The sequence below is a fragment of the Mobula hypostoma genome, chromosome 22, assembly GCF_963921235.1.
Source record: "Mobula hypostoma chromosome 22, sMobHyp1.1, whole genome shotgun sequence".
In the NCBI taxonomy this organism is placed as follows: Eukaryota; Metazoa; Chordata; class Chondrichthyes; order Myliobatiformes; family Myliobatidae; genus Mobula; species Mobula hypostoma.
This window is the reverse complement of record NC_086118.1, coordinates 14,018,234-14,045,806: the sequence shown is the minus strand read 5'-3', so window position 1 is coordinate 14,045,806 and position 27,573 is coordinate 14,018,234. Positions and strand designations below refer to the sequence as shown.

General features: G+C 43.0%; 1 protein-coding gene across 5 annotated transcripts in view; it reads right to left on the bottom strand.

Moving 5' to 3' along the window:
* LOC134336484 (glucagon-like peptide 2 receptor) overlaps positions 1 to 25,920 on the bottom strand; it is a 194,688-nt gene extending 168,768 nt beyond the window's left edge. The window contains exons 1-2 of one of the 5 annotated variants that reach the window (XM_063030751.1): positions 25,638 to 25,920; positions 14,865 to 15,006 (exon numbers count right to left, since the gene is read on the bottom strand). In XM_063030751.1, the coding sequence (XP_062886821.1) occupies positions 14,865 to 14,906 (42 nt within the window). In that variant the 5' untranslated portion in view covers positions 14,907 to 15,006; positions 25,638 to 25,920. Of the gene's footprint in view, positions 1 to 14,864; positions 15,007 to 25,088; positions 25,168 to 25,637 lie in introns of those variants that run through there. The other 4 variants (XM_063030752.1, XM_063030750.1, XM_063030753.1 and 1 more) reach the window with 4 other exon arrangements.
* Positions 25,921 to 27,573: the final 1,653 nt, after the last annotated feature.

Genomic DNA, 27,573 nt, shown 5'->3' with positions numbered 1-27,573 from the left:
TAGGTCACAGGTGCTCCTGCAAAAGGCCAATGTTAAGGATTCAACAGGCCAGGATATAGAAAATGTGTGGTACACAGGAAGAGCAGTCATATAAGCATGTTCAATTGCAACGGCCGTCAAAGAATGCCATAAGAACCATCAATTTGACCGGAACATTGACCAGGTATTTTGGTTTGGAAATGCTGGTCAGCTGCATCAGAACACTTGTGCATCCAACTCTGAAGCAACATTTGAAAGCTCATGACTTAGTTATTGATAAGATATGAACAGAACCCACACACTGTTGAAACTCATGCCTTTGCAGACTGCTTTGGAATCATAGAAACATAGGTGAACTTATTATGGGGAACAAAGTAATGGCAGATGAGTTGAACAGGTACTTTGGATCTATCTTCACTAGGGAAGAGACAAACAATCTCTCATATGTAATAGTGGCCAGGGGACCTAGGGTAACAGAGGAACTGAAGGAAGTTCACATTAGGCAGAAAATGGTTTTGGATAGACTGATGTGGCTGAAGGCTGATAAATCCCCAGGGCCTGATGGCCTGCATCCCAGGGTACTTAAGGAGGTGGCTCTAGAAATCGTGGATGCATTGGTAATCATTTTCCAATGTTCTATAGATTCAGGATCAGTTCCTGAGGACTGGAGGGTAGCTAATGTTATCCCACTTTTTAAGAAAGGAGGGAGAGAGAAAACAGGGAATTATAGATCAGTTAGCCTGACATCAGTGGTGGGGACGATGCTGGAGTCAATTATAAAGGATGAAATAGCAGCACATTTGTATAGCAGTAACAGGATCGGTCCGAGTCAGCATGGATTTACAAAGGGGAAATCATGCTTGACTAATCTTCTGGAATTTTTTGAGGATGTAACTATGAAAATGGACAAGTGAAAGCCAGTGGATGTAGTGTACCTGGACTTTCAGAAAGCCTTTGATAAGGTCCCACATAAGAGATTAGTGGGCAAAATTAGAGCACATGGTATTGGGGGTAGGGTACTGACATGGATAGAAAATTGGTTGGCAGACAGGAAACAAACAGTAGGGATTAACGGTTCCCTTTCAGAATGGCAGGCAGTGACTAGTGGGGTACCGCAAGGCTCGGTGCTGGGACCGCAGCTATTTACAATATACATTAATGATTTAGATGAAGGGATTAAAAGTAACATTAGCAAATTTGCAGATGACACAAAGCAGGCTGGCAGTGTGAAATGTGAGGAGGATGTTATGAGAATGCAGGGTGAATTGGACGGGTTGGGTGAGTGGGCAGATGCAGTTTAATGTGGATAAATGTGAGGTTATTCACTTTGGTGGCAAGAACAGGAAGGCAGATTACTATCTGAATGGTGTCAAGTTAAGAGAAGGGGAAGTACAACAAGATCTAGGTGTCCTTGTTCATCAGTCACTGAAAGTAAGCATGCAGGTGCAGCAGGCTGTGAAGAAAGCTAATGGCATGTTGGCCTTCATAACAAGGAGAGTTGAGTATAGGAGCAAAGAGGTCCTTCTGCAGTTGTACAGGGCGCTGGTGAGACCACACCTGGAGTATTGTGTGCAGTCTTGGTCTACAAATTTGAGGAAGGACATTCTTGCTATTGAGGGAGGGTAGCGTAGGTTCATGAGGTTAATTCCTGGGATGGCGGGACTGTCATATGTTGAAAGATTGGAGCAACTGGGCTTGTATACACTGGAATTTAGAAGGATGAGAGAGGATCTGATTGAAACATATAAGATTATTAAGGGATTGGACACGCTAGAAGCAGAAGTCCAGAACCAGAGGCTACAGTTTAAGAATAAGGGGCAGGCCATTTAGAACGGAGTTGAGGAAAAACTTTTTGACCCAGATAGTTGTGGATCTGTGGAATGCTCTGCCCCAGAAGCAGTGGAGGCCAATTCTCTGGATGCTTTCAAGAAAGAGTTAGATAGAGCTCTTAAAGATAGTGGAGTCAAGGGATATGGGGAGAAGGCAGGAACGGGGTACTGATTGTGGATGATCAGCCATGATCACAGTGAATGGCGGTGCTGGTTCAAAGGGCTGAATGGCGTACTCCTGCACCTATTGTCTATTGTCATAGAAAACATACAGCACAATACAGGCCCTTCGGCCCACGAAACTGTGCCGAACATGTCCCTACCTTAGAACTACCTAGGCTTTGATGCATCTATAAAAATTAGTGAGGGTTTTAGGGGACAGGCCAAATTTCTTTAGTTTTCTCAGGAAGTAAAGGCGCTGGTGGGCCTTCTTGGCAGTGAACACTGCTTAGTTGGACCAAATCAGGTCATTTGTGATATTGACCCCGAGGAACTTAAAGCTTTTGACCTGTTCCACTTGCGCGTTACTGATGTAAATTGGGTTGTGCAGTCTGCTACTCCTTCTGAAGTCAACAACCAATTCCTTCGTCTTGCTGACGTTGAGGGATAGGTTATTTTCTTTGCACCATGCCACCAGGTTCTTAATTTCCTCTCTGTACTCAAACTCATCATTACCAGAGATACGGCCTACAATTGTTGTGCATCACAACCTGGTATGGAAGTTGTCCTGTCCAAGACCAAAAGAAGCTGCAGAAGATCGTGAACACGGCGCAGCACATCACACAAACCAATCTTCCATCCGTGGACTCACTTTACACTGCACGCTGTTGGAGCAGTGCTGCCAGGGTAATCAAGGACACGACCCACCCAGCCAATACACTTTTCGTCCCTCTTCCCTCCGGGAGAAGGTTCAGGAGCTTGAAGACTCCTATGGCCAGATTTGGGAATAGCTTCTTTCCAACTATGCTAAGACTGCTGACCAGATCCCGACCTGGATCTGGGCCGTACCCTCGAAATATCCGGACCTGCCCCTCGGTTTTTTTGCACTACCCATTTTGCTATTTTCTATTTATGATTTATAATTTAAATTTTTAATATTTACTAATGTTAACTATTTTTTAATATTTTATATTTGTAATCCAGGGAGTGTGAAGTGCAGAATTAAATATCGCTGTGATGGTTGTACGTTCTAGTACCAATTGTTTGGCAACAATTAAGTATAAAGTATCTTACAGTATCTTACAAAGGATCTTTACCCAAAGCCCTCTATTTTTCTAAGCTCCATGTAGCCATCCAGGAGACTCTTAAAAGACCCTATCATATCCGCCTCCACCACTGCCGCCGGCAGCCCATTCCACGCACTCACCACTCTCTGCATAAAAAACTTACCCCTGACATCTCCTCTGTACGTACGCAAACATGAGGAAATCTGCAGATGCTGGAATTTCAAGCAACACACATAAAAGTTGCTAGTGAACGCAGCAGACCAGTCAGCATCTATAGGAAGAGGTACAGTTGACATTTCGGGCTGAGACCCTTCGTCAGGACTAACTGAAAGAAGAGCTAGTACCTACTTTCAAGCACCTTAAAACTATGCCCTCTCGTGCTAGCCATTTCAGCCCTGGGGAAAAGCCTCTGCCTCTCATTATCTTGCACACCTCTATCAACTCTCATCCTCCGTCACTCCAAGGAGAAAAGGCTGAGCTCACTCAACCTATTCTCATAAGGCATGCTCCCCAATCCAGGCAACATCCTTGTAAATCTCCTCTGCAGCCTTTCTAAGGTTTCCACGTCCTTCCTATAGTGAGGCGACCAGAAATGAGCACAGTACTCCAAGTGGGGTCTGACCAGGGTCCTATATAGCTGCAACATTATCCCTCAGCTCTTAAACTCAATCCCACAATTGATGAAGGCTAATTGACTAATTTAAACTATCTGGGGCTAATATAGTTCTGTGGCCAACCAGTAGGCAGCCCCTGAGGCCTGGGGGACAGCTATGGGACACAGCCATTGGAAAATGCACCTGTAAAACTCATACTGGTATGAGTTTTTACTGAGGAGCTACTTTGTCTACATCTGCTTTCCTCTAGTTGCAGGTCATCTGGTCTGAATGTCTTTTCCTGAGTCTTCCTGTAATGTTGCTTGCCATTGGAATGGCCAGTTTTTATGACTATAAGCAGCAACTGAGAATATCCAAATAACCTTCCTTGTGGACTTCAAAAACTGTGGTGATGTTTGGAAACACCATGTTTGTTTCAAGTCCTATTGCTTTCAAAGTGAGCAACAGTAGCACTGAAGGCAAATCCTAAGCACGAATCCTCTGTGTGAGTTGAACTGTGTTAGCTAGATGACCATGGCATTATTTTGAAGCACTCCACTAGCCAGTCAGCTCACTGAATTCATCACAACCCTACTCTGCAAACTCCTGGGTGAGAAAAAACATTATATGTGTGTGTGTTCATCCACCGTCAACATCGATGAGGACCTCAACACCATTTGATGGTGTCGAGACCGGTGCATGCTTTGGATTTAAGTGAGGGAGAGTTGCGCAGCATCAGCCTCACTCTCTCTTCCCAATTCCCATCTGGATCCAGTGGCAAGACAGAGTCGAGATGGCTGGAGACGGGTCTAGGCGCAGTGGATGACCAGGACATCTTCTGTGTCTTGTCCTGCTCTACGCATTCCACGACACTTGTAGAGACCGCCTTCTTGACTGTTGGACCTTCCATTGGTCTCATCCGCTCAGTCGGCCGGAGTCTGTCTTCACATACTGGGGTAGACAACTCCCTATCTCACAGAGGGTTTGAGACCCGTCGGCTACCCTCACCTGGTTTAGCTGGTTTGTCGAAGCCGTTGCCCGGGGTGTGGCCGCTGTCGCATGCAAACAGCTACGGGGAGCCACAGGTGAGAGCTGAGTGCCAGGTGGGGACCAAAGGTGGACAAACCGCTTAGAAAAGGACGTGACATGTTCCCCCACCAGAGGTGCTACCCCTCCCTGACGCCCCATACATATAATATGGAAACCAATACAATTTGCAAACAAAGGTGTACATGGATAGGAAAGGTTCAAAGGGATATGTGCATACTATTGCACACTAAACATAGGTGCAAAGCAATAGATTTTCACATTCCTGTAGCTCTGTCAAATAAATTCACAAATAATTCCCTACAGCAACCAAATTAATGTTCTCTTATAGCTGCCACTCCTCTCCACAACCCCCACCCCACTTTGACTCTGGGACTGCCAAAGTTATTTGAATCAAGTAAGGGAATAAGGGAGGCAGTTTAATCTTCAAAGTTCCCTGGGGTCTACTTGTAAGCACGAGTTGTGGATACCAGTGCTTTCTGAAGGATATATATAATTAACACCATGTCAATTCATAAACAGGGCTTACGCTACTGAATGTGGTTCTCCAAGTAAGAAATTCGATTAAATACTCTATCAATAACGGAAATTTTTAATTCAGAAAATTGCGGTAAACAATCACCGCAAACAACGAAGAGGCGAGCGAAGGCGAGGTTGATTCGAGGGTCGAGGCATGCAGGTGTGCGAGACAGAGCTGGCATGAGGTCCTGGTAAAGATGGAGTCAGAGTCGGAATCTGGGGCATAGTTGGAGCGCGTGTGGAGAAAAGCCTCAGTGAAGCTGTTTCGGAATCTATCCACCTAAACGGGGAGCGAGGTTTGATCACTCTAAGGGCCACGCCGATTTGGAAAGGTGGAGGACGGGCCGGAAGCGGGACAGAGCGTATCACTGCGGCGAGGTCCGACTTTGGACAATGACCCGGTGCTTGGACAGTTTAAACGCCGGGCCAGACGGACTTAAAGGACAAGGTGTTGGGACCGGAGGTCGAGCCAGTCTTATTCCGCACTCCCCGCGCTGAGGCTGTGTCGTGGCTCTCCATATGATAGACTGAGACAGTGGGTGTGCTCGGCTGCTCCCGGCTTTGGGTTCATGGAATCAATTTCTTTCTGAATGCTGATGCCTGCTTTATTATTTGAATAAATTAATTTGATTTGATTTGTATTTTTTTTTCTCTCTGCGCATTGGGTGTTGGTGTCTTAAAAAAACGATAATTTGGTTCTTTCGGGTTTCTTGTTTTGTGGCTGCCTGTACATTCTTTGCCAATAAAATGCACTTTGAACTTTGGTATTCTGGCATCTTCTATAGCAGTATATCGACTCATAAAGTTGATGAATCCAAAATTCAAAGCAGGGATCTGCATTTTAAAACTCATTGGTCACTATACAAATTTGAAATAAAACGGGATAGGAACCATTTTAATAGATTACCATGGATTTACAAAATGGAAAGTGAATGCAGTTTTGATCTTATTGCAATTCCTAATACTCTAAATCACTCAAATAACTGCAAACTTCTGATAACGCATGTATTAACCTCCTCTCCGTTAAATGAACAAAGTCCCTCCCAATGCTCTGCATCACAGAGACCAACTCAAATCAAAGACACTGAGAAGATGATTGCTGCAATATCACACTCTAAGCAAAGTTATCCCTCACAAGAGATTAATATGGCTTGCGTTTGGATGGACCACACATGTTATGGAACAAATGTGCACACGTGCATTCCTTATTTCTAAATGCACATTTTTGCTAGATCATCATTTATGGGTGGAGTTAAGCCTACATTTCTGCGCCCCCCCAACCTCTCTGGTCTTCTGCATAGCATGCTGGGCAATTTTATGTTTCAATAAATGTAAAGTGCAATGTGTTTTTGTTTTCATTTTGTGTTTTTACGCTTTATTAACCTTGTCTTTGCCACACTTGTGTATTAATCTAGTACCCTGCACTTCCCTGAGAGGCGATCCTCAGTGGAGGACAGTTTTTGTAGCTTCCCACCTTTAATTGTCCTTTTACAAATCACAATCTATATGCATCTCTGTCAGTGAAACATAAACATGATTGATTCTGGAAATCCAGTAATATGCACAACTCGGCAGGTCAGACTGCATCTATTGAAAGGAATAAAGAGACAATGTTTCAGGCTGAGACCCTTTATCAGCATTGGAAAGGAAGGGGGCAGAAACCAGAACAAGAAGATGGTGAGAGGAGAGGAAGTGAATGCAATCATATCAGTCAGCAGTGTTCATCAGGGAATCAACATTGCGGGAGACCTAGTGGAATTGGCCCTACGCTCGTTTCCGTCCCGACACCCTACCTTTTCAGTCTATTTGGGCCGACATTTAAATCATCCCAGCACCAGGTTGTCCCTCGCACAAGGATCTGGGCCCCACTGCAACAATAGGCTCTGGGCCTCGACCTCACCGCCCAGCCCAAAGTCGTTCTCGACCTCTCCAAATCAGCTTGGTGCTGATCCAACCTCGCTCCTCGTTCAGGTGGATGGGCATCAAAACTCCTCCGCTCGACACCTCTCCGAATCGCACCACCAACTGCATCCCCGACTCTGACGCCATCTGTGACTCCAAAACTGTCTCAAACACATTATGCTTCGACTTTGCAATTCATCAGCGTGACTCATCCCTTGAGAAAGCTTCACCTTCGCTCGCCTCTTCATTGTTTTCTGTGATAGTTTGCCATGATTTACCTCAGTAAAAGGTGCTATTAATAATGTTTTTATCCACATTTCTTGCCTTTTGAACTACCAGTAAGTTGTTGCCCAACTTCAGTGGCATACCTTAAACCGAATTTTGCTGTCGTCAAATTTGCTGTCATCCAATTTGCTATCATTAAATTCTCCAGCTGATTGTTAAATTTCTTTTCTTTTGCAGTATCTCATTAGTAGTATCGTTAAAAAAAAAGCAACCCTTTCAATTACAGCATTAAACATTTGATTACCGGATAAATATAATGAGTTCCAAATAAAGAGTAAAAGCTCTGGTGAGAGTGCTTGAAATACATGTAAAATAGATGAAAATATGTTACTGGAATTGGTGTCTGAAGTTTGAAGTAACCTAAAATTTCAGATGCCTTGTGGTTAAAACCAAAGCTCCGAATGAAATATATCTTCTAGGCGCAAGAAACAACCATAAAAGGAACCCGCACAATGGATATTTTCCATCTTGCTCTTGGCTGTCATCCATTACTACACTCTGTGTCACACACTGCTTTTTAATGGATGTCTTCTACAGAATTCCTGTAGAAAATTCTGAGGCTAATTTTAAGAATTTTCATCCGCAATTTGCGTGGCATTAGGCCAATTATAGATTTAAAGCCCCATAAATCCTCCATATCCAGTCAAGCAACATTTACCGCTTGGCAATTCAAGAGCAAGGATAGAAAAACAAACTCATGGTCTGCGTCAGTGTAATTAATGCCTCTTACATTTGAGTTGGTTTGAACTTATACGGGATCTCTTCCCCAATGGGAACAAGACAAATGTTTACATACTCGTCGAGAAAAGAACACAAAGCATTTCAAAAATAAAGATTATGTTGCCTTTCTTAAATAGTCCATCGACTTTTACTAAGAGATTGAGGAAGGGTCTGAGTTAAGGGCATTACATTTCCTTACTGATCTTTAGTACATAAGCAAATACAATTTAAAGGCTTGTACCCGGCTTACATTTCTACAACATATATCCCAAAGTCTGGAGTCTATAGTATTGGCCATAAGAAGGCAACAATTGCCCAATGTCCCTCAACTCAGATCTTTTTGGATTACAAAAGCCAATGGAACCATCCTGGACAACTCCCTGGAGTAAGCACATAAAGCTTCCTGTACCTACTAAAATCTACATGACTTCGTTCAACTCCTCAACCCCATGGTCACATAATGAATTGAGAAACTACTCTAGTGAAGGGGATATGAGGCTACAAAAAGTTTGGACTCTGTTAAGTCAGGCTGGATAAATTTAATAGTATTGTAGGTAAGTACCACCCCCACTCACACCAGACTCAAAAAGAGTTACTTTTCCCAGGCAGTAAGACTGATTAATACCCTCACCCGCTAACTTCACCACTACTTTTATTATTTCCCCACCAGTCATCTTATATACTGCCTCACTTCACTTTATGGATATACAATCAATCTATGCATATCAGCTACCTTATGTATATATATTGTGTTTTTTTAGTATTACTATTGTGTTTTTTAACTTTGGTGGGTTTTTTTTGAGCTGCATCAGATCCAGAAAAACAATTATTTTGTTCTCCTTACACTTGTGTACAGGAAAAGACATTAAACAGTCTTGAATTTGCAGAAACATGCAAAGAGTACATGATGTGGCACTGTGTATAACGACTGCCTTCATAAACTGGTACACAAAAATACAGGACACATTCCCTTCCTACCTGGAAAACATAGAACTGTTATTTCAATAGAGAGTTGGTGGCAAGTAGAAATGAAATCACAAGGAGACAAATTGAGACTGGGTACATGAAGTCAAATTAAAGTTCATTATCAAAGTACATTTATGTTACTATATACTAACTCAAGATTCATTTTCTTGCAGGTGTTTACAAAAAATCTATACATAAACAAAGAATGTCCAACAACAAATGTGCAAAAGAAGACAATTTGTGCAAATAATTAAAAAATTACTGAGAACTTGGGAGACGATAGGTTGCAGAATCAGTTCAGAGTTGAGGTGGATAAAACTATCCACCTGGATGGGAGGAGGGTCCTAATAGCAACACTTCATACATATGTGCTCAGTGGAGGGGCAGGCTTTCTCAATGATGAACTGCACTGTGTCCACTTCTTTCCATTCCTGGGCAATGGTGTTTCAATACCAGGCAGTGAAGCATCCAGTCCGGATTCTCTCTAGTGTGTATCTACAAAAATTTGTAAAAGTTAATAGTGACTTGCTGAATCCATGCAAAATTTTAAGAAAGTGGAGGTGTTGTCATGCCTTCTTTATGCTAGCACTTATGTGCTGATCCCAGGACAGGTCCTTTGTTATGATAACATCAAGGACTATAAATTTACTGACCCTCTCCACTTCTGACCCCTGTTGAGGGCTAGCTCGTGGACCTCCAGCTTCTTCCTCATGTAGTTGATAATCAGATCTTTGGTCTTGCTGACGTTGAGTGAGAAGTTGGTGTCTCACCATTCAAACAGATATTCAGTCTCTTTCCTTTATACCGAATTGTCATTGCCTTCAATTTGGTCGGCAACGGTGGTGTCATCAGCAAACCTAAATATGGCATTATAGCTGTACTTTGCCACAAAATTATAGGCATAAAGCAGGGGGCTAAGCACACAACCATATAGTGCACCTGCACTAATGGTGATTGTGGAGGAGATGTTATTGTCAATCTGAACTGACTGGGGTCTACAAGTGAGGAAATTATGGATCCAGTTGCATTGGGAGTTATTGAGGCCCAGGTCTTGGAGCTAAGTGAAGAGTTTTGAGGGTATTGAATGCTGAACCTTAGTCAATGAAGGGCATCCTGATGTATGCACCTTCATTGTCCAGGTGTTCTGGAGCTGAGTAAGAAGTTAATGAAATGGCATTTGCTGTTGACCTGTTGTGAAGGTAGACAAATTGGAGTGAATTCAGGTCACTATTCAAGCAGGAGGTGATATGCTTCATGACCAGCCTTTCAAAGCATTTCATCGCCGTGGATGTAAATGCTACTGGATGATACTCATTGAGGCAGGTCACCATGTTTTTCTTGGTACCAGTATGATTGAAGCCTGATTGGAGCTGAGGCAAGAGGCTGAAGATGTGCATGACTCCAAGTTGATTAGAATAGGTCTTGAGTTTGCAGCGAGGTATGTCATTTAGGCCAAGTATGCTCTCACATCCGCCCCAGAGACTGTAATCTCGGGGGGATTGTGGGGGCTTCATGATGTTACCTCCATGTTCCGTCTGTCAAAGCAAGCATAAAAGGCATTGACCTATCTGGGAGTGAAATCTTGTTGAAATTTATGTTGCTTGGTTTTGCTTTATACAATATTAATTGACCTTTCAGAACCACACAGCTTTGTTGTTGCAATTTTAAGCAGCCATTTTAATCCATTGTTGAACTCTTTTTTTTAAATTTGCAAATTTATGATCCATTTGTTGTGCCAAAGTAATGATATATTTCAAGACCATGTGTTATGGGATCCATTCATGCACAGTCTTGCCAATGAGTATATTATCCTAAGCTCTCACAGGCACACATTTGAAAAGATGTACAAGTTTGAATAGTTTACAACAGGCAATTAATCCAGCAAGCAGCACAATTTTGGTATGTGGGAGGAAACAAGAGCTGCGTGAGGAAATCCACCTGATTACATAGGGACACGGAAATCTCACACTGACAACACCAGAGATCAGATCAAACCCAGTTCTCTGGAGGTGTGAGGCCGCACTGTGAATTGCTGCGCCAGTGTTTCATAAATTCTTAATGTTGAAATTGGACCTGGGAAGAAGTTTGGTTCTGCTGACTTTGAGACCAAGCAAAGACTGGAAAGAAGCATTAGGATACAAAGGAATCATTTGCTGTGCGGTCAAATCTGAAAATACACCAGCAAGGATTGCAATACAATTTACAACAGATGAAGTAATTACAGAACATTCCATACTAAAAAATGTGGGTAAATACAAATAAATTATTCACTATTTTATTAGTGTTCAAATTTCTCTCAGTTTAGGAATGTAAATGTTTCATGTACTGAAATTGAAAGCATAAATGTGGCAGAAGTACTGTTAAGACAGAAAGTAAGACTGAAGATTGGTTCACCAGTTTTGACTTCACCAAAAACAAAAGTCTATTTGATGCAAGCTGGGTTCCAATGTGGCAGTAGTTCAATACTCATGTAATAAACAACTTGACATATAATGCTATGGAAATATCTCCTCAGAGTGCTCTTGAAAATCCATTATGAATCAAATACTGAGGAACAATGTCAATTATCCAGTTCTGATCCATTGAGAAGACCAAAGAGGCTGAGCCATGGTGAGCAAATTGACAGGAGAACTGAGAGCGGACTTTCTCAGTGGAGGATAAAAATGTGACAATGTTCCCTTTGAGTAACATTCACAAGCTGCTGGAGGAACTCAGTAGGCCTGGTTGTATCAATGGAAATTAATAGATTATCATTGTTTTGGGCCAAGACCCTTCTTCAGACCATCTTAACTGAGAGATCTATGGACTTGGATGCCAATGTCGCTTTGTTCCTCCATACAGCTAGGAATCCTGCCATTAACTTTGTACTCCACCTTCAAGTTTGACTTTCATAAGTATATCACTTCCCACTTTTCCAGAATGAACTCCATCTACCATTTCCCAGTTCACCTCTGTACCCTGCCTACACTCAATGGCCAGCCACTTTATTAGGCACACCTGTTCTCCTGTACACCTGCTTGTTAATGCAAATAGCTCACCAGCTACTCACTTGTGTATCTCAGAAACTGATCTCCTGGGATTTTCACACATGGCTGAGAATGCTGCACAAAGAATATCCAGTGAGCAGCAGTTCTGTTAATGAGAGAGCTCAGAGGAAAATGGTCAGACTGGTTCAAGCTGACAGCAACTCAAGTAATCCTGTGTTACAACAGTGGTGTGCAGAAGAGCATTTACGAATGCACAACACGTTAGACCTTGAAGTAGATGAGCAACAGCAGCAGAAGACCACATTGGGTTCCACTCCTGTGTATACACTCTTGTAAACAATGACTGAGGAAACTCTAAAGGAAGCAGCAAAGAAGATAAAAATTCCAAAAACAAGATCTACAATGAATATAGAAATTGAAGATGTTTTGGCCCGAAGGATCAGCATTTGAAAAGAATGCAAAATTATTTGAAATGATAATGGAAAACTGCAATGTATGAATACAAAACTAGATTTTTTTTGCAGCGTCAAGATATTAAGATATAGGTATACAAGATAGTAAGAGGAATAGATAGAGTGGATAGCCAGTGCCTCTTCCCCAGGGCACCACTGCTCAATATAAGAGGACATGGCTTTAAGGTAAAGGGTGGGAAGTTCAAGGAGGATATTAGAGGATGGCTTTTTTACTCAAAGAGTGGTTGGTGCGTGGAATGCACTGCCTGAGTCAGTGGTGGAGGCAGATACACTAGTGAAATTTAAGAGACTACTGGACAGGTATATGGAGGAATTTAAGGTGGGGGGTTATATGGGAGGCAGGGTTTAAGGGTCGGCACAACATTGTGGGCCGAAGGGCCTGTACTGTGCTGTACTGTTCTATGTTCTATGTTCTAAAGAATCCAAGGGCTGAAATTTAGTAGCATAGGATAGGAGAGAAACTCATGATCACTTGTTTTCACTGTCCTTCAAGAAACTGAGTAGGACTCCAATGAAATTCACTCCAAATTTGGACAAGGCAATTACTTTAAAAGAGAGGGAAGTGGAGTAGCTATTGGTCATGGCTTCCAAATTGTTCTGAAAGGGGTATTATTGCAGAACATGAGGAAGCTGCAGAAAATGTGGCAGCAGACTGATTAAGAAAAATTCTTGTGAGTCCTGAGGAAAATAACTAGTTGATATCCAAGTCAAACACAAGTGAATGATTGGGTATGGCACCAAGAGCAAGACCTTATTTATTTATTGAGATACAGTGCAGAATAGGCCCTTCTGGTCCTTCAAGCCACGCCTCCCAGCAGTCCCCCGATATACTCCTAGCCTAATCACGGTACGACTTTCAATGACCAATTACCCTACCAACCGGTATGTCTTTGGACTGTGGGAGGAAACCAGAGCATGCATCATGAAAGGCAGGCAGTTCCAGAAAGTAACAAATACAATACGGCCTTTATTATGAAAGAGTTGGAGTTTAAGAATAGCAAGTTTTTTTTTAAACAGTTGTACAGGGTGCTGCTGAGGTTATACTTGGAATGCTTTACAGACACAAAGACTGCAATGCTGAAATATGGAGCAAATCAAACTGCTGGATAGACTCAGTGGGTCAGACAGCATCTGTAAGGGAAACAGACAGTTGATTTTTGTCAATACACAAAATGCTGGAGGAACTTAGCAGGCATTTTGAGTTTTGAGTTTCCAGCATCTGCAGAATTGCTTTTGTTTGTGAGTCGATTTTTGTGTTGCTGCCCTTCATCTGGACCCCTCAACCCGGATAAACCACTACTACTATGTCGACTCAGGCCTAGGCAACCCGGATAAACCACTACTACTATGTCGACTCAGGCCTAGGCAACCCAGATAAACCACTACTACTATGTTGACTCAGGCCTAGGCAACCCAGATAAACCACTACTACTATGTCGACTCAGGCCTTGGCAACCCAGATAAACCACTACTACTACGTCGACTCAGGCCTAGGCAAGACAGATAAACCACTACTACTACGTCGACTAAGGCAGATAAACCAATGGAGTAATACAGCATGGATACAGGTCTTTCAGCACAGTGAGTCCATACTGACCAACAGGACCCAGCCAGCCAGCCAGCCCCAACTTCTTGTGTTTGGCCCCCAATGTCGAAGCTCCCAATTCCTGTGTGTCCCTAGCCAAGTTCTTCTCAAATTATACTATCGAATCTGAATCAACCACTTCTTCTGGCAGCTCCTTCCATATTCTCATTACCCTCTGTGTGAAAAAGTTGCCCCTCGGATTCCTTTTAAATCTTTCCCCTCTCACCCTTAATCTTCATCCCCCCTCGTTTTGTACTTCTCTGACCCTGTGGTACAGCTTCATAAGTTAACGATGACCTACACCAACCAGAAAATAGCATTTGCATCTTACACTAATATACATATGCCACACCTCTCCCCTTTAAAAATATAGGTCAAACACACAGTGTACAAAATATCTGTATAAGCCTGTGTGACATGTCCAGAAAAGTACCTATTTATACCATATGTTTAAGTGCACACAGCTTTTTTCAGATTTTTTTCAGACTTTCTTAACATTATGTGCAGTTGGTAATACCAGCACATATATTCTGGATGCTGAGAGGTCGCTTTTCCTAGGGTACGTCATCGCAGCTCTTGTGTTCTGCATCCAACCTTTAATATGTATTGCCTCCTCTTCTTGAGTAACACTTAGACAGGAATGCCTGGTCCTTCTATCTTTAACCAACATACAGTATTCCGAGCTCTGACAAATTAATAGACAAAATATATTCAAGGATGCTCTTTGAAGAAATGCAGCATTCCAAATGGTACCTGGGATTTCTGGCCCACGATGGTTCCATGGAGAGGGAGCATTTAGAGTTTAGCATTTACCATTTAGACTCATCGTTTCCACGGATGCTGCCCCACCTGCTGAGTTCCTCCAGCGTGTTGTCAGTGAGCATTTAGAGTTCACCTATAAGGAACAAACAGAGCATCGTGAGTGGTGGAAGAAGAGAACCACTTCATAAACTACCTAACCGCCCATGACCTACCACTCCACCAGCCACCTCCTGCTGCAACTGTGGATGAGTCAGTGGTTCACACATTGCCTGATCAACTACCTCATAATCGACAGAACCAGAGAGGAAGTAAGTCATCCCCAGTCCTGAAGGACTATCTCAGGTGAAGAAAGCAGTTAAGCATTGCCTAACTATATTTCTATCTGATCACCCTTACAACAAAAATAACACCATTATATTTCCTGATAACTGACAGTACATGCACTTGAGCTTTTTGTCAATTACACATTGAGATACCAGATGTCTGCAATCTCTCACCACCTGAATATCACACCGGTTGTCACACAGTCCTCTTTGTATCCATGCATGACATCATGCGGTTGTAACCTCCTCTGTGACAGATTTCTCTGATAACAATAGCAAGGCTTCTCTATACTCCTGGCCCATGCAGTTGTTTGTTTCCTGGCAAAGCCACTCTATGTTCACACAAGAAGGTCCCAATGGAGAACATGTAATTGATCCCTTACTTATAGTCTTCTGTGTTCAATAACAATGGCTCCCTTGCATTTAGCAGCACCGTCCCCACCTCAAAAGTCACCATGCTTTAGTGAAGGTGAATTCTGGTGCAGATAGTTGCAGACTCAGGCAGTTCCATCTCAGGCACAATGCTCCTCACCGTCAAGGAGATCTTCATGAGAAGGTGATATCCATCATCTAGATCATCCCCTTTTCTCATTACTGTACTATCATTCTGAAGCAGGTATAGGAGTATGAAGATTGCACACTCAATATTTTAGGAAAAGCTTGTTCTTCTCCACCATCAGATTTCTGAACAGTCTGTGAACACTTCCTCATTATTCTTCTTTTGCTCTATTTATTTCTGTACCCTAAAGTAATTTTCATAGCTGGCATGGTACTGCTGCCACAAAATAATGCATTTTATAACACACCTGTCATAATAAACCTGAGTCTGACTATGATATAAAAACTGCACTTAAGGGAATGTTCAGTGAGCTGACACTTCAACCTGTTCCTCAGTTTGATCAGAAGTGTTGGGAAGACTCCTTGCTGGATTTCAAAATCATTATGTAACTGCTGATTGTCATCTCTAGCATCAAATTATATGCACAAACCTCTCAGTTTTAAAATAATTATGATAATACCAGGCGAAAAGTAAGCCTTCGATATCTGAAGCATCTCATGAATTGGGGCATCATTTGTTTTGGCTGATGACAATAAATTAGCTACTGTCATCTAGATCAGGGGTTCCCAACCTCTTTTATGCCATGGAGCCTTACCATTAACCAAGGAATCTGTGGACCCCAGGTTGGGAACGCCTGGTCTAGATGGTCAAGCCCATTTCCATTACTATAAAGTGCAAGAAAGCACTGTAAGTTCCTTCTTGTACTTAAAGCTCTGCAGCAATTCATCCATTACTGCTAGAGTATTGTTCGCTTTGAAGATCATATGCTGTCATTCAAGCTATGTTACCAAGCTATGATACCAAGCTATGTTTATGCTTTGTCATATTTGATGGATTTCCAGTTGTGCTGTTATCACAGTCCAGTTCCCCATTTGTTCTGTTTTCAGTCCTTTCTTGAATCACATTTACCTGCAACCTCTTACTTCACTGCTGAAGGTGTAAGAGGGACAGCTAGAGGAATAATACAGTCAGGCATCATCAGGACTATAAGAAGGACAAATAGGCAGGCTAGTAGAGATAGGAAGGCCTAGTTTTGCTGCAGCTGCACAAACGGGATAATGTGATCTTCTTATTTTGCAATACAATGAATTGTCATGGTCTTTTGGGTGGCAACTGCTGTATATTAGTCTACTGATAACATTGTGTGGAAGGAACATCAATCACTTATGCTAAACTCTGAAAGGCATGCATTACCACAGTGGTCCCCAACCACCGGGTCGCAAAGCATGTGCTACCAGGCCGTGAGGAAACGATATGATTTGGTGATATGAGTCAGCTGCACCTTTCCTCATTCCCTGTCTCGGCCACTGTTGAGCCATTACGCACGCGAGCTCATTACCCGCCCGTCATCCATGTCAGTGCGGGAAGAAGATCAACTCCTCGAGCTTGCAAATGACGGCGGGCTGACTAGTATGTTTGACATAACATCTCTGCCGGCATTCTGGATCAAAGTCAAGGCTGAATATCCTGAGGTAGACACGAAAGCACTGAAAACGTTGCATCCATTTCCAACATATCTCTGCAATGAATGCAACGAAAACTAAATTGCGGATTAGACTGGGCATACGGAACCCCGTTCGAGTATCGCTGTCTCCCATCACCCCTCTGTAGGACCATCTCGTTGCAGGGAAACAAGCCCAGGGCTCCCACTAATTCAGCGATATTGGTGTGTTGCAAAGATTTTATATGTTTATATGGGGAAGATATGTGCTGTGTGTTTAATATCCAAACGTTACTTAAAATGTTATGATGCTATTGACTTATAAGTGACTTATATAACCATATAACAAATACAGCATGGAAACAGGCGATCTCTGCCCTTCTAGTCCATGCCAAACGCTACCCTCACCTAGTCCCACCGACCTGCACTCAGCCCATAACCCTCCATTCCTTTCCTGTCCATATACCTATCCGATATTTCTTTAAATGATAATATCGAACCTGTCTCTACCACTTCTACTGGAAGTTTGTTCAACACTTACTTCAAGCTCCCCTGTCCTCCCCTGATAATTGACTTATCACTACATTCATGCGAGGAAAATATGCAGTGTGTGTTTAATATTAAATTTGTTAGATAAACCCTTTTTAAAAACGAAGTTGAGTGTATTAGCCGCTTATCACCGATATTCCAGTCGTGATTAACACCCCCCCGCCCGAAGAGAATCGCCAAAAACGATTTGTAACTCGGCACGTACACGTATGCGCACTGGTGCCCGCGCAAGGCTTCATGGTCATTGTAGTCTTTATCGGGGTAAACAACGTATTTGACTGCTACTCATGTCCGTTGGCAACGTCCCCTTCCCCCTCCCCTCCCCCCCGGTTCAGCCAGTCCGCAAGAATTTTGTCAATATGAAACCGGTCCGCAATGCAAAAAAGGTTGGGGACCCCTGCATTACCACAACTCTGTAGATTAGGCAGACCGGTGCAGAAAATATTCTGGGTCATTCTCCTGATGCATTAGCTAGGCTGAGCAGTGAAATAAACCATCTTGCTCTTAATGGACTGACTCCAGTGATAATTTTTGAATTCCTCCAACAGATGCTTTAATTTTCTTGTGTTGCCACACATTCATTAGTCACACACTCACTAGTTTGAACTTAGCACTGTGGACTCTCTCAGTATCCATCCTCATTGCCAATTTATTGGAATCTCTTGAATTTACATGATGCAGTATTGCGCAGTCCACATGATTCATGACTGTGAGTATCAAGCTCAGTTGTTTACATTATTACACTTGATAAAGAAGTACTTGTAAAATGGAATATCAAATGTCGCAAAAATTAACCACTTGAAATTTTTTTTTATGATTACAGAAATCCCATCAACCTTAAAGCCACACTTACACTTTAAACCAAGGGTTCTCAACCTGCTGTCCATGGACCCTTTGCTCAATGGTATTCGTTCAAAGCATAAAAAAGGTTAAGAACCCCTGCTGTACATAATCTTCATATTTCACATGAAATAATCTGTATAATTCTCCTGGATCTATATACTTCCCAGATTTAATTGCCAGAGAGTCAAGATCAACAGACAAATATGGAAAAACTGTAAAGAAGATTTATGAGAATGTCGATGGAAATCAAAGGCCTGAGACCTAGGGAGAAGTTGGTCAGGCTAGAACTTTGTTCCTTGGAACACCAGAGTCTGAGAGATGTCCATATAGAGATGTATAAAATCTTGAGGGGCATAGATAGAGTGAATGCACACAGTCTCTTTTCCAGGGTTGGGCAATTAAGAGCTAAAGGGCATAGATTTAAAGTGAGAGGGGGAAAGATTTAAAAGGGACATTTGGGGAAATATTTTCACACAGAGGTTGGTGCATATATGGAATGAGCTGCTAGAGGAAGTATTTGTGGTAGGTAAAATAACAATATTTAAAGACACTTGCAGACGGGTAGGAAAAGTATAGGCAGGAGTTCCCAGCCTGAGGCCCATGGACCCCTCAATTAATGGCAAGGGTCCCTGGCATATAAAAAGTTGGGAAACCCTGGTTTAGAGGGATATGGGTGAAATTTGGTCAAATGGTGCTAACTTAAATGGGCACCTTGGTTGCTGTTTCTGTGCTGTGTAAGCCCACGACTCAAAGTTGGCCAGTCCTTATTTCTCCTCCATAAAAAATAATTTCTCACTGTTCTGCTTCTCCTGTACTGAGTATTCCACTGAATAATAACAATAACATCTGACCCCTGACTCTAAAATAACTTTGCCAAGTATCTTTGACTGATGTTGCAGGATTATGTCAGAGAGAACATTAGATATTGAAGCCATAAAAATGCTCAAAATAGGAAAGTACTTTCTCTACAGGAGTTTACAACATTTTCAGATTGATAGCATGCAGGAGTACATTTTGGTTCCTGTAAAAGACTAAATCATATTGTGAATATAGAAGACATCTATTAAGGACAAAGCTGGCATAGAAACTAAAGCATCAAGTACATATATAAAGTGCACCACTCCATTAAAGTTTTAGCTGGTGACATTAAAATCTTTTAGTGTTGACTGAATGAGATCTGCACTTCAATAAAGAAATGCTATTTTCAATTGAACTGCATGAGGAATGGTAATGGGATTTACTAAGATCAGCATTTAATTTGATTGATATGGATTTTTTCATTCTGACCGTGTTACATTTGCACTGAGTAATTTCCAAATTGGAAACACTTTAAAGAGAAAGATTGCATTTTCTTTATATAAATGAGGACATTCTGTAAAAACTAGTTTCACAGGGGAAAATGAAAGACATCAGCCATTCATAACAATGAAGAGTTCTGGAGATGAAATGATTGTATCCTGGAAATGCCTTTCATATCTCATGGATTTTCTGTTCTAAAGATGGGTGGATCACCGACTTCATCTAGACCTGTGTAGAAGAGTGACGATGAGGAGGTGTACAGCAGCCAGATAGATCATTTGGTTGAGTGGTGTCACAACAACAACCTTGCACTCAGTGTCAGTGAGACCAAGGAATTGATCGTGGACTTTAGGAAGGGGAAGTCAAGGGAACACACACTGGTTCTCTTTGAGGGATCATCATTGGAAAACGTGAGTAGTTTCAAGTTTCTCAGAATCAGAATTTGTCATTGGTATGTGACGTGAAATTTGTTAACTTAGCAGCAGCAGTTCAATACAATACATAATCTAGCAGAGAGAGAAAAAGATAATAATAATAAATAAAATAAAACAATAAATAAACAAGTCAATCAATTACATACATAGAATAGATTTAAAAAATGTGCAAAAACAGAAATACTGTATATTAAAAAAAAGTGAGGTAGTGTCCAAAACTTCAATATCCATTTAGGAATTGGATGGCAGAGGCAGAAGCTGTTCCTGAATCACTGAGTGTGTGCCTTCAGGCTTCTGTATCTTCTACCCGCTGGTAACAGTGAGAAATGGGCATGCCCTGGGTGCTGGAGGTCCTTAATAATGGATGCTGCCTTTCTGAGGCACTGCTCCCTAAAGATGTCCTGAGTACTTTGTAGGCTAGTACCCAAGATGGAGCTGACTAGTTTTACAACTTTCTGCAGCTTCTTTCGGTCCTGGGCAGTAGCCCCTCCGTACAGACAGTGATGTAGCCTGTCTGAATGCTCTCCACAGTACAACTATAGAAGTTTTTGAGTGTATTTGTCGATATGCCAAACCTCTTCAAACTCTTAGTATAGCCGCTGTCTTGCCTTCTTTATGACTACATCAATATGTTGGGACCAGGTTAGATCCTCAGAGATCTTGACACCCAGGAACTTGAAGCTACTCACTTTCTCCACTTCTGACCTCTGTATGAGGATTGGTATGTGTTCCTATGTCTTACCCTTCCTGAAGTCCACAATCATCTCTTTCATCCTACTGATATTGAGTGTCAGGTTGTTGCTGAGGCGCCATTCCACTAGTTGGCATATCTCACTCCTGTACACCTTCTTGTCTCCACCCGAGGTTCTACCAACAATGGTTGTATCATCAGCAAATTTATAGATGATATTTGAGTTATGCCTAGCCACACAGTCATGTGTATCCAGAGAGTAGAGCCATGGGCTAAGTACACACCCCTGAGGCACGCCAGTGTTGATCGTCAGTGAGGAGGGGATGTTATCACCAATCCGCACAGACTGTGGTCTTCTGGGTAGGAAGTCGAGGATCCAATTGCAGAGAGAGGTACAGGGGCCCAGGTTCTGCAACTTCTCAATCAGGATTGTGGGAATGATGGTATTAAATGCTGAGATATAGTCGATGAACAGCACCCTGACTTAGGTGTTTGTGTTGTCTAGGTGGTCTAAATCTATGTGGAGAGTTCTGGGTGTAAACATCTTGGAAGATCTATCCTGGGCTCAATTGATGCAATTACAAAGAAGGCACGGCAGTGGCTGTACTTCATTAGGAGTTTGAGGAAACTTGGTATGTCACCAATGACACACACAAATTTCTATGGATGTACTGTGGAGAGCATTCTAAATGGTATGGCGGGGCCACTGCACAGGATCTGGAAAAGCTGCAGAAAGTTCTAAACTCAGCCTGCTCCATTATGGGGCCTACCCTCTTCAGTGTCAAGGACATCCTCAGAAGGTGATACAGTACCTCAAATCGGGGGCATCCATCACTAAGGACCCTCATCATCCAGGACTTGCCCTCATCACATTGCTACCACTAAGGATGAAGTACATGAGCCAGAAGACAGACACTCAGTGTCTTAGGAGCAGCTTCTTGCCCTCTGTCATCAGATTTCTGAATGGGCAGTGAACCCGTGAATATTACCTCACTATTTTTTATATATTATATACACACACTTATAATGGGCTGGGTTGATCAGACCCAAAAAAACCCAAACTAATTTGAGTTTCCAGGAAATGAGGTCCATCAGCAACAGCCTAAGAATCGGTATAAATATGGGCTTCTTCGGTTTCATGCATAATGACAGTATGCAGTGCTACAACCTCTGCCTATTGATTTGAGCCACCAGAGCCCTCCTTCTTCAGAACTTGTTGGGTGACAGGGTTAAGGGCAGCGGCCTTCCAACAGTGATGACCATTCTTCCATATCACAGAGCTGTTGGTGAACAGGAGTCTGAAGGTCAAAGGGAACACCACATGCAGCAGGCAAGACTTCGACCGGAGTAGGTGACATAGCCTGAGGGGATTCAACAACCAGTTCACGTATTTTACTAATTCTGTCTGGTCCCGTGATGCTTGTTCATAAATATACTACTTCCTTCCAGTTGATGAATGAACTCTGTTGTGCATGCCCTACCTTGTGGGTAAGTGTGTCAGAGATTACCCAGCCCGTTTTAGGAAGGTCAGTATGGAGGGAGACGAGAGATTTTCCCACCTGTGTTTCACTCTCTACTAACAGCAGACAAGAAGCTGTTTCTCAGACTCAATGTGCCTGCATCAGGAAGCTTTCTGGACCAGGAACCAAGAGGCATATTCTTTCTTCCATACTTCTGCCACAGGCTCCAGGTGGCCACATCATCTTTAACAGAAACTCGCAGTTCAAAGGGGAAGCCTTCTCGAGGAGGAGAGAGAAGTAAGGCCTCAGCGATGTCCTCCTCTACAGCCTCAAAAGCTGATTGTCGCTCAGGGCCCCATACAAAACTAAATTTCAATCTGGTCACAGTGTACAAGAGTTGAAGAAGCATAGTTCAAATGTGGTATATGGCATCGCCAGTATCCCAAAAGGCCAAGAAAGCATGGGGCTTCTTGTTTCATCGTAGGGGGTGCCATGTCTAGGATCTTATTTCTGATTTTATCTGGAATTATCCTATCGCCCTTAATCCATTGTATTCCCAGAAAATGTACAGTCCTAGCTGAACCTTGTACTTTACCAGGGTTAATTTCCCATCCCCTCAATCGCATGTGATCAGTCAAAGTATTAAGGACTTCAGAAACCTTCTCTTCAGAGGACTCCCTGCAATAACACATCATCTGTTTAATGAGTTACATTAATGCTGAGAGATAGGGCACATTAATGCAGATCCCATGCCACCACACTATGGGAAATAGTAGGACTATGCACATTCTCACTGCGGAAGCTGTGCAAAGGTGTACTGAAGGCCTTTCCACGTAAATGCAAACTGATCTTGGGACAGCTCAGCAATCAAGATGGAGAAGAAAGCATTAGCCAAATCAATAACAGCGTACTAACTGTCAGCCTCTCGAGAAAGGTCCTCCATCAGGGTCATAACGTCTGGAACAGCTGTGGCCAGTAGAAGGGTAAGTCAGTTTAATTGACAATAATCAATGGTAATGTGCTATGGACCATTGGGTTTCCGAGCTGGCCAAACAGGACTATTACAAAGGAATGAGGCAGAATGAAGAACCCCACAGGTTTAGGAAGATCTTCACTTTCTTGTCCATTTCTTTATGCTCTTCTGGTAAACAATATTGTTTTCCAATTACTGTTTGAAATGGCATTCATATAAAGATAGTTTCCCACTTTGACTTGTCAACCAGAATAGACACCTTCGTAATACCAAAAGCAAGAGTGTGGTGATAGAATTTCTCTTAACAAACCAATTCCCAAATGCTTTCAGGTATGTGGGAGATGAGCACGGGAGAGACCAGTACAGCATCCATATCCATGAATACACACTCGCACCCCTGTATAGAGATCCCGATTCCCGTGTAATAATATAACCTCAGCCGCGGCGTCCTCCAGGGCGATTCGCCGCTGCTTCTTGCCGTGTGACTACCAAAAGGTAATAAGTATGTATGGCGTCAGGTCTCCCTCTGGTACGCCAGAAACACAAGTTGCCGTAGCAACAATGTCAGTCCCAGAGCCCTACCATTCTCCTAAACGACGGGCTCAGTAACCCGCCATCCAGGGTCCAATACACCCAAGTCTGGATGTAGCCGGGAAACGTCCTGCTTTTGGGGGTTAACAGTACAGTCCGATGTGTGACCGGTCCCTTTGTCTGGGCTATTGATGCATTCTACCTGAGTCACAATGCTCACCGCATAACACATAAAGAGCACCAGGAGAAACACCATCATCGTTTCCCTTGTCTTTAGCAGGGACAGAAATATTTTCTTCCTTCTAAGAAGGAAAGAGGAGCTCTTTGATACTGACTGCTGAGGCAGGCGTCGGCTGCTTTAGAACATGCCTAGTTCCATTCATTATGCGTCCAGATTTCCCCTGCAACTGCCGGGATTTAAAAGCAGCCTTAATCGGCATCCGTTCCTAATCTACATCTGACCCTTCAAATTGGGCTAAAAGATTGCTAGTCTCTGCAACAGTCTGACCCTCAACTGGTCCTAACAGAGCCAGCAGGAATCCTCTCCACTATTCGAGGCCCCGTTCCATCAATCGGGCGCGCATACCGAGGGAAAAGAGGAGAGACTCTGGGCTCTTAAAGGCATTATCATTATTATAAATGGCAAATTGTGTTGCCATTTCACGAAGGTGTGAAATAGCCTCGTGGGGGGGGGGGGGGGAGGGGTGGCGGTGCTGGAACGAGGACACACATACCAATCCAAAGGGCCAGGGCAGTGAGTACAAACAATTTATATAACAACTGCCCTCGGGAGCGTTCAGCTCCGTCAGCCTGACCAACCTATTGGCTTAAATCATGCATATTTTAAAAAAAACAGCTGGGAGGCTCCTAAACCCCATATTCAGGTGAACCAGCTGGGTAAGGATTCCCCCGGTCACTGACGCAGACTTTGGACTAATTACTGTAACTCAGCGACGGCGTAGTTATGAATGTTGGTGTCAGTGGTGATAGAGACGGCCACTACAACTTGATTTCGTTCATCAGCATTTTGGCGACCCTCTTTAACTTTTACATGTCTGAGGGGCGCCGCGATTACATCGTTCTCGTCCCCATCCGAATCAGGTATCAGGTACCTCATACCAGGTATCCCCGTCCCAGGTATCTGGACCCCAATCCTCCTGCAGGGCCACGGATCGAATCTCTACAGGATCCACCGTCATGCAACTGCGCTGCGTGCCGTGGTTTTGCATTACACTGGCCAATCTACAGAGCCACGGCAACTTGTTGAGGTTCAGTGCTTTTTTGCGCTGCGCATGCTGTTTCATTTAAAATAGTGTTCTCAGAACTCAGAGTCCAAATCGCACTGCAGTCGTTTTATTTTCTCGCACAGCTGGGTTTTCTCAGTATGTAACTGTCGTAACCGTCATTAAAAAAACACTTTTTGAGGCAGAAAATTCCTCTTGGAGGGAAATGCTATACTGTATGCTTAAGGAATTGTGATATTACACACGGGAGCTTATCATCAGACAATTCTGAGGACATATATTCAATAATGGGTTGATCAGATCCAAATGAATTCAAGTCCCGGAAATGTGGTCAGCCTAATTTATTATCATAGATAGAAAGCATGAACAAGCCACACTAAATACTGTGTAGTAAGTTACAAAGATTTCAAGGCTTACAATTCTCAACCTTCACTTGACTGTTGCCGTTGTCGGGGGAACTCCGATTTCGGATTCGTGAAACCACCCTGGGTCCTTCCGCCCCGGATGATCGCGTTTCCTTGTTCTAGGTGGAGTCTCAAGAACCGAGGGAAATGTGCCTCAGTACATAGGTGCTCAATCCACAAGAATGGCGAGAAAGGAAGAGACAGATAAACTCTTTGGACTTTTGTTCTCCAGTAACTCAGCATTGTTTCTTTATTTCAAACAACTCTTGTTCGTCGACCGACATCATGCCACTTGTACCTTGAGGTGAAGGAAGACTCCAGAGGTGAACAGCAACAATTAAATATTAACAATCCCACAGTGTTTAACTTGTATAGACACATTGACACTTTACATGCTGTGAGTTCACAAAGAGTTAAAGTTCAAACTTTCATCCAATATTTTTACAACAGTTTATACACCACAACGCATTCCACCCTTTTGAATGTCTGAACAGGTCAAAGACAAATTAAACTCTTCCTTCTGCTTAAAACATAGAATACACATTACGAAACACGAGGAAATATGCAGATGCTGGAAATTCAAGCACCACACACAAAAAACGCTGGTGAACACAGCAGGCCAGGCAGCATCTATAGGAAGAGGTACAGTCGATGTTTCCGGCCGAGACCCTTCGTCAGGACTAACGGAAAGAAGAGATAGTAAGAGATTTGAAAGTTGGAGGGGGAGGGGGAGATCCAAAATGATAGGAAAAGGCCAGAGGGGGAGGGATAGAGCCAAGAGCTGGAAAGTTCATCAGTTCTTCCAGGTGTGGTGACACTTCACCTGTGAGTTGGCTGGGGTGATATACTGCATCCGGTGCTCCCGATGTGGCCTTCTATATACTGGCGAGACCCGACGCAGGCTGGGAGACCGTTTCGCTGAACACCTACATTCTGTCTGCCAGAGAAAGCAGGATCTCCCAGTGGCCACACGTTTAAATTCCACATCCCATTCCCATTCTGGTATGTCTATCCACGGCCTCCTCTACTGTAAAGATGAAGCCACACTCAGGTTGGAGGAACAACACCTTATATTCCGTCTGGGTAGCCTCCAACCTGATGGCATGAACATCGACTTCTCTAACTTGCCTTAATGCCCCACCTCCCCCTTGTACCCCATCCGTTATTTATTTATCTATCTATCTATCTATCTATCTATCTCTATCTATCTATCTATCTATCTATCTATTTATTTATTTATTTATTTATTCTTTCCCTTTTTTTCCTCTCTTTTTTTCTTCCTCTGTCCCTCTCACTATAACTCCTTGCCCATCCTCTGGGCTTCCCCCTCCCCCTTTCCTTTTCCCTAGGCCTCCCGTCCCATGACCCTTTCCCTTCTCCAGCCTTGTCTCCCTTTTGCCATTCAATTTTCCAGGTCTTAGCTCCATCCCTCCCCCTCCTGTCATCTCCTATCATTTCAAATCTCCCCCTCACCCTCCCACTTTCAAATCTCTTACTATCTCTTCTCTCAGTTAGTCCTGACGAAGGGTTTTGGCCCGAAACATCGACTGTACCTCTTCCTAAAGATGCTGCCTGGCCTGCTGCGTTCACCAGCGTTTTCTGTGTGTGTGAATACACATTACGAGGAGTGATTGATAAGTTTGTGGCCTAAGGTAGAAGGAGTCAATTTTAGAAAAGCTAGCACATTTATTTTTCCTACATTTACACAGTTAGTCCAGCAGTCATGGAGCATATGGATCCCTTCTTTGTAGAAGTCGGCATCTTGAGTTATTAACCTCAACTCATCTTGAGTTGAGATGAGTTATTAACCTTAAACTTTCTGCATTTTTATACAAAGAGTTGAACTGCATGTGCATGTAACGAGAGCTGTATAACTCATCTCCTTCTACTTTAAGCCACAAACTTATCAATCACCCCTGCTGTAGACCACTTCTACAAAGAAGGAAACG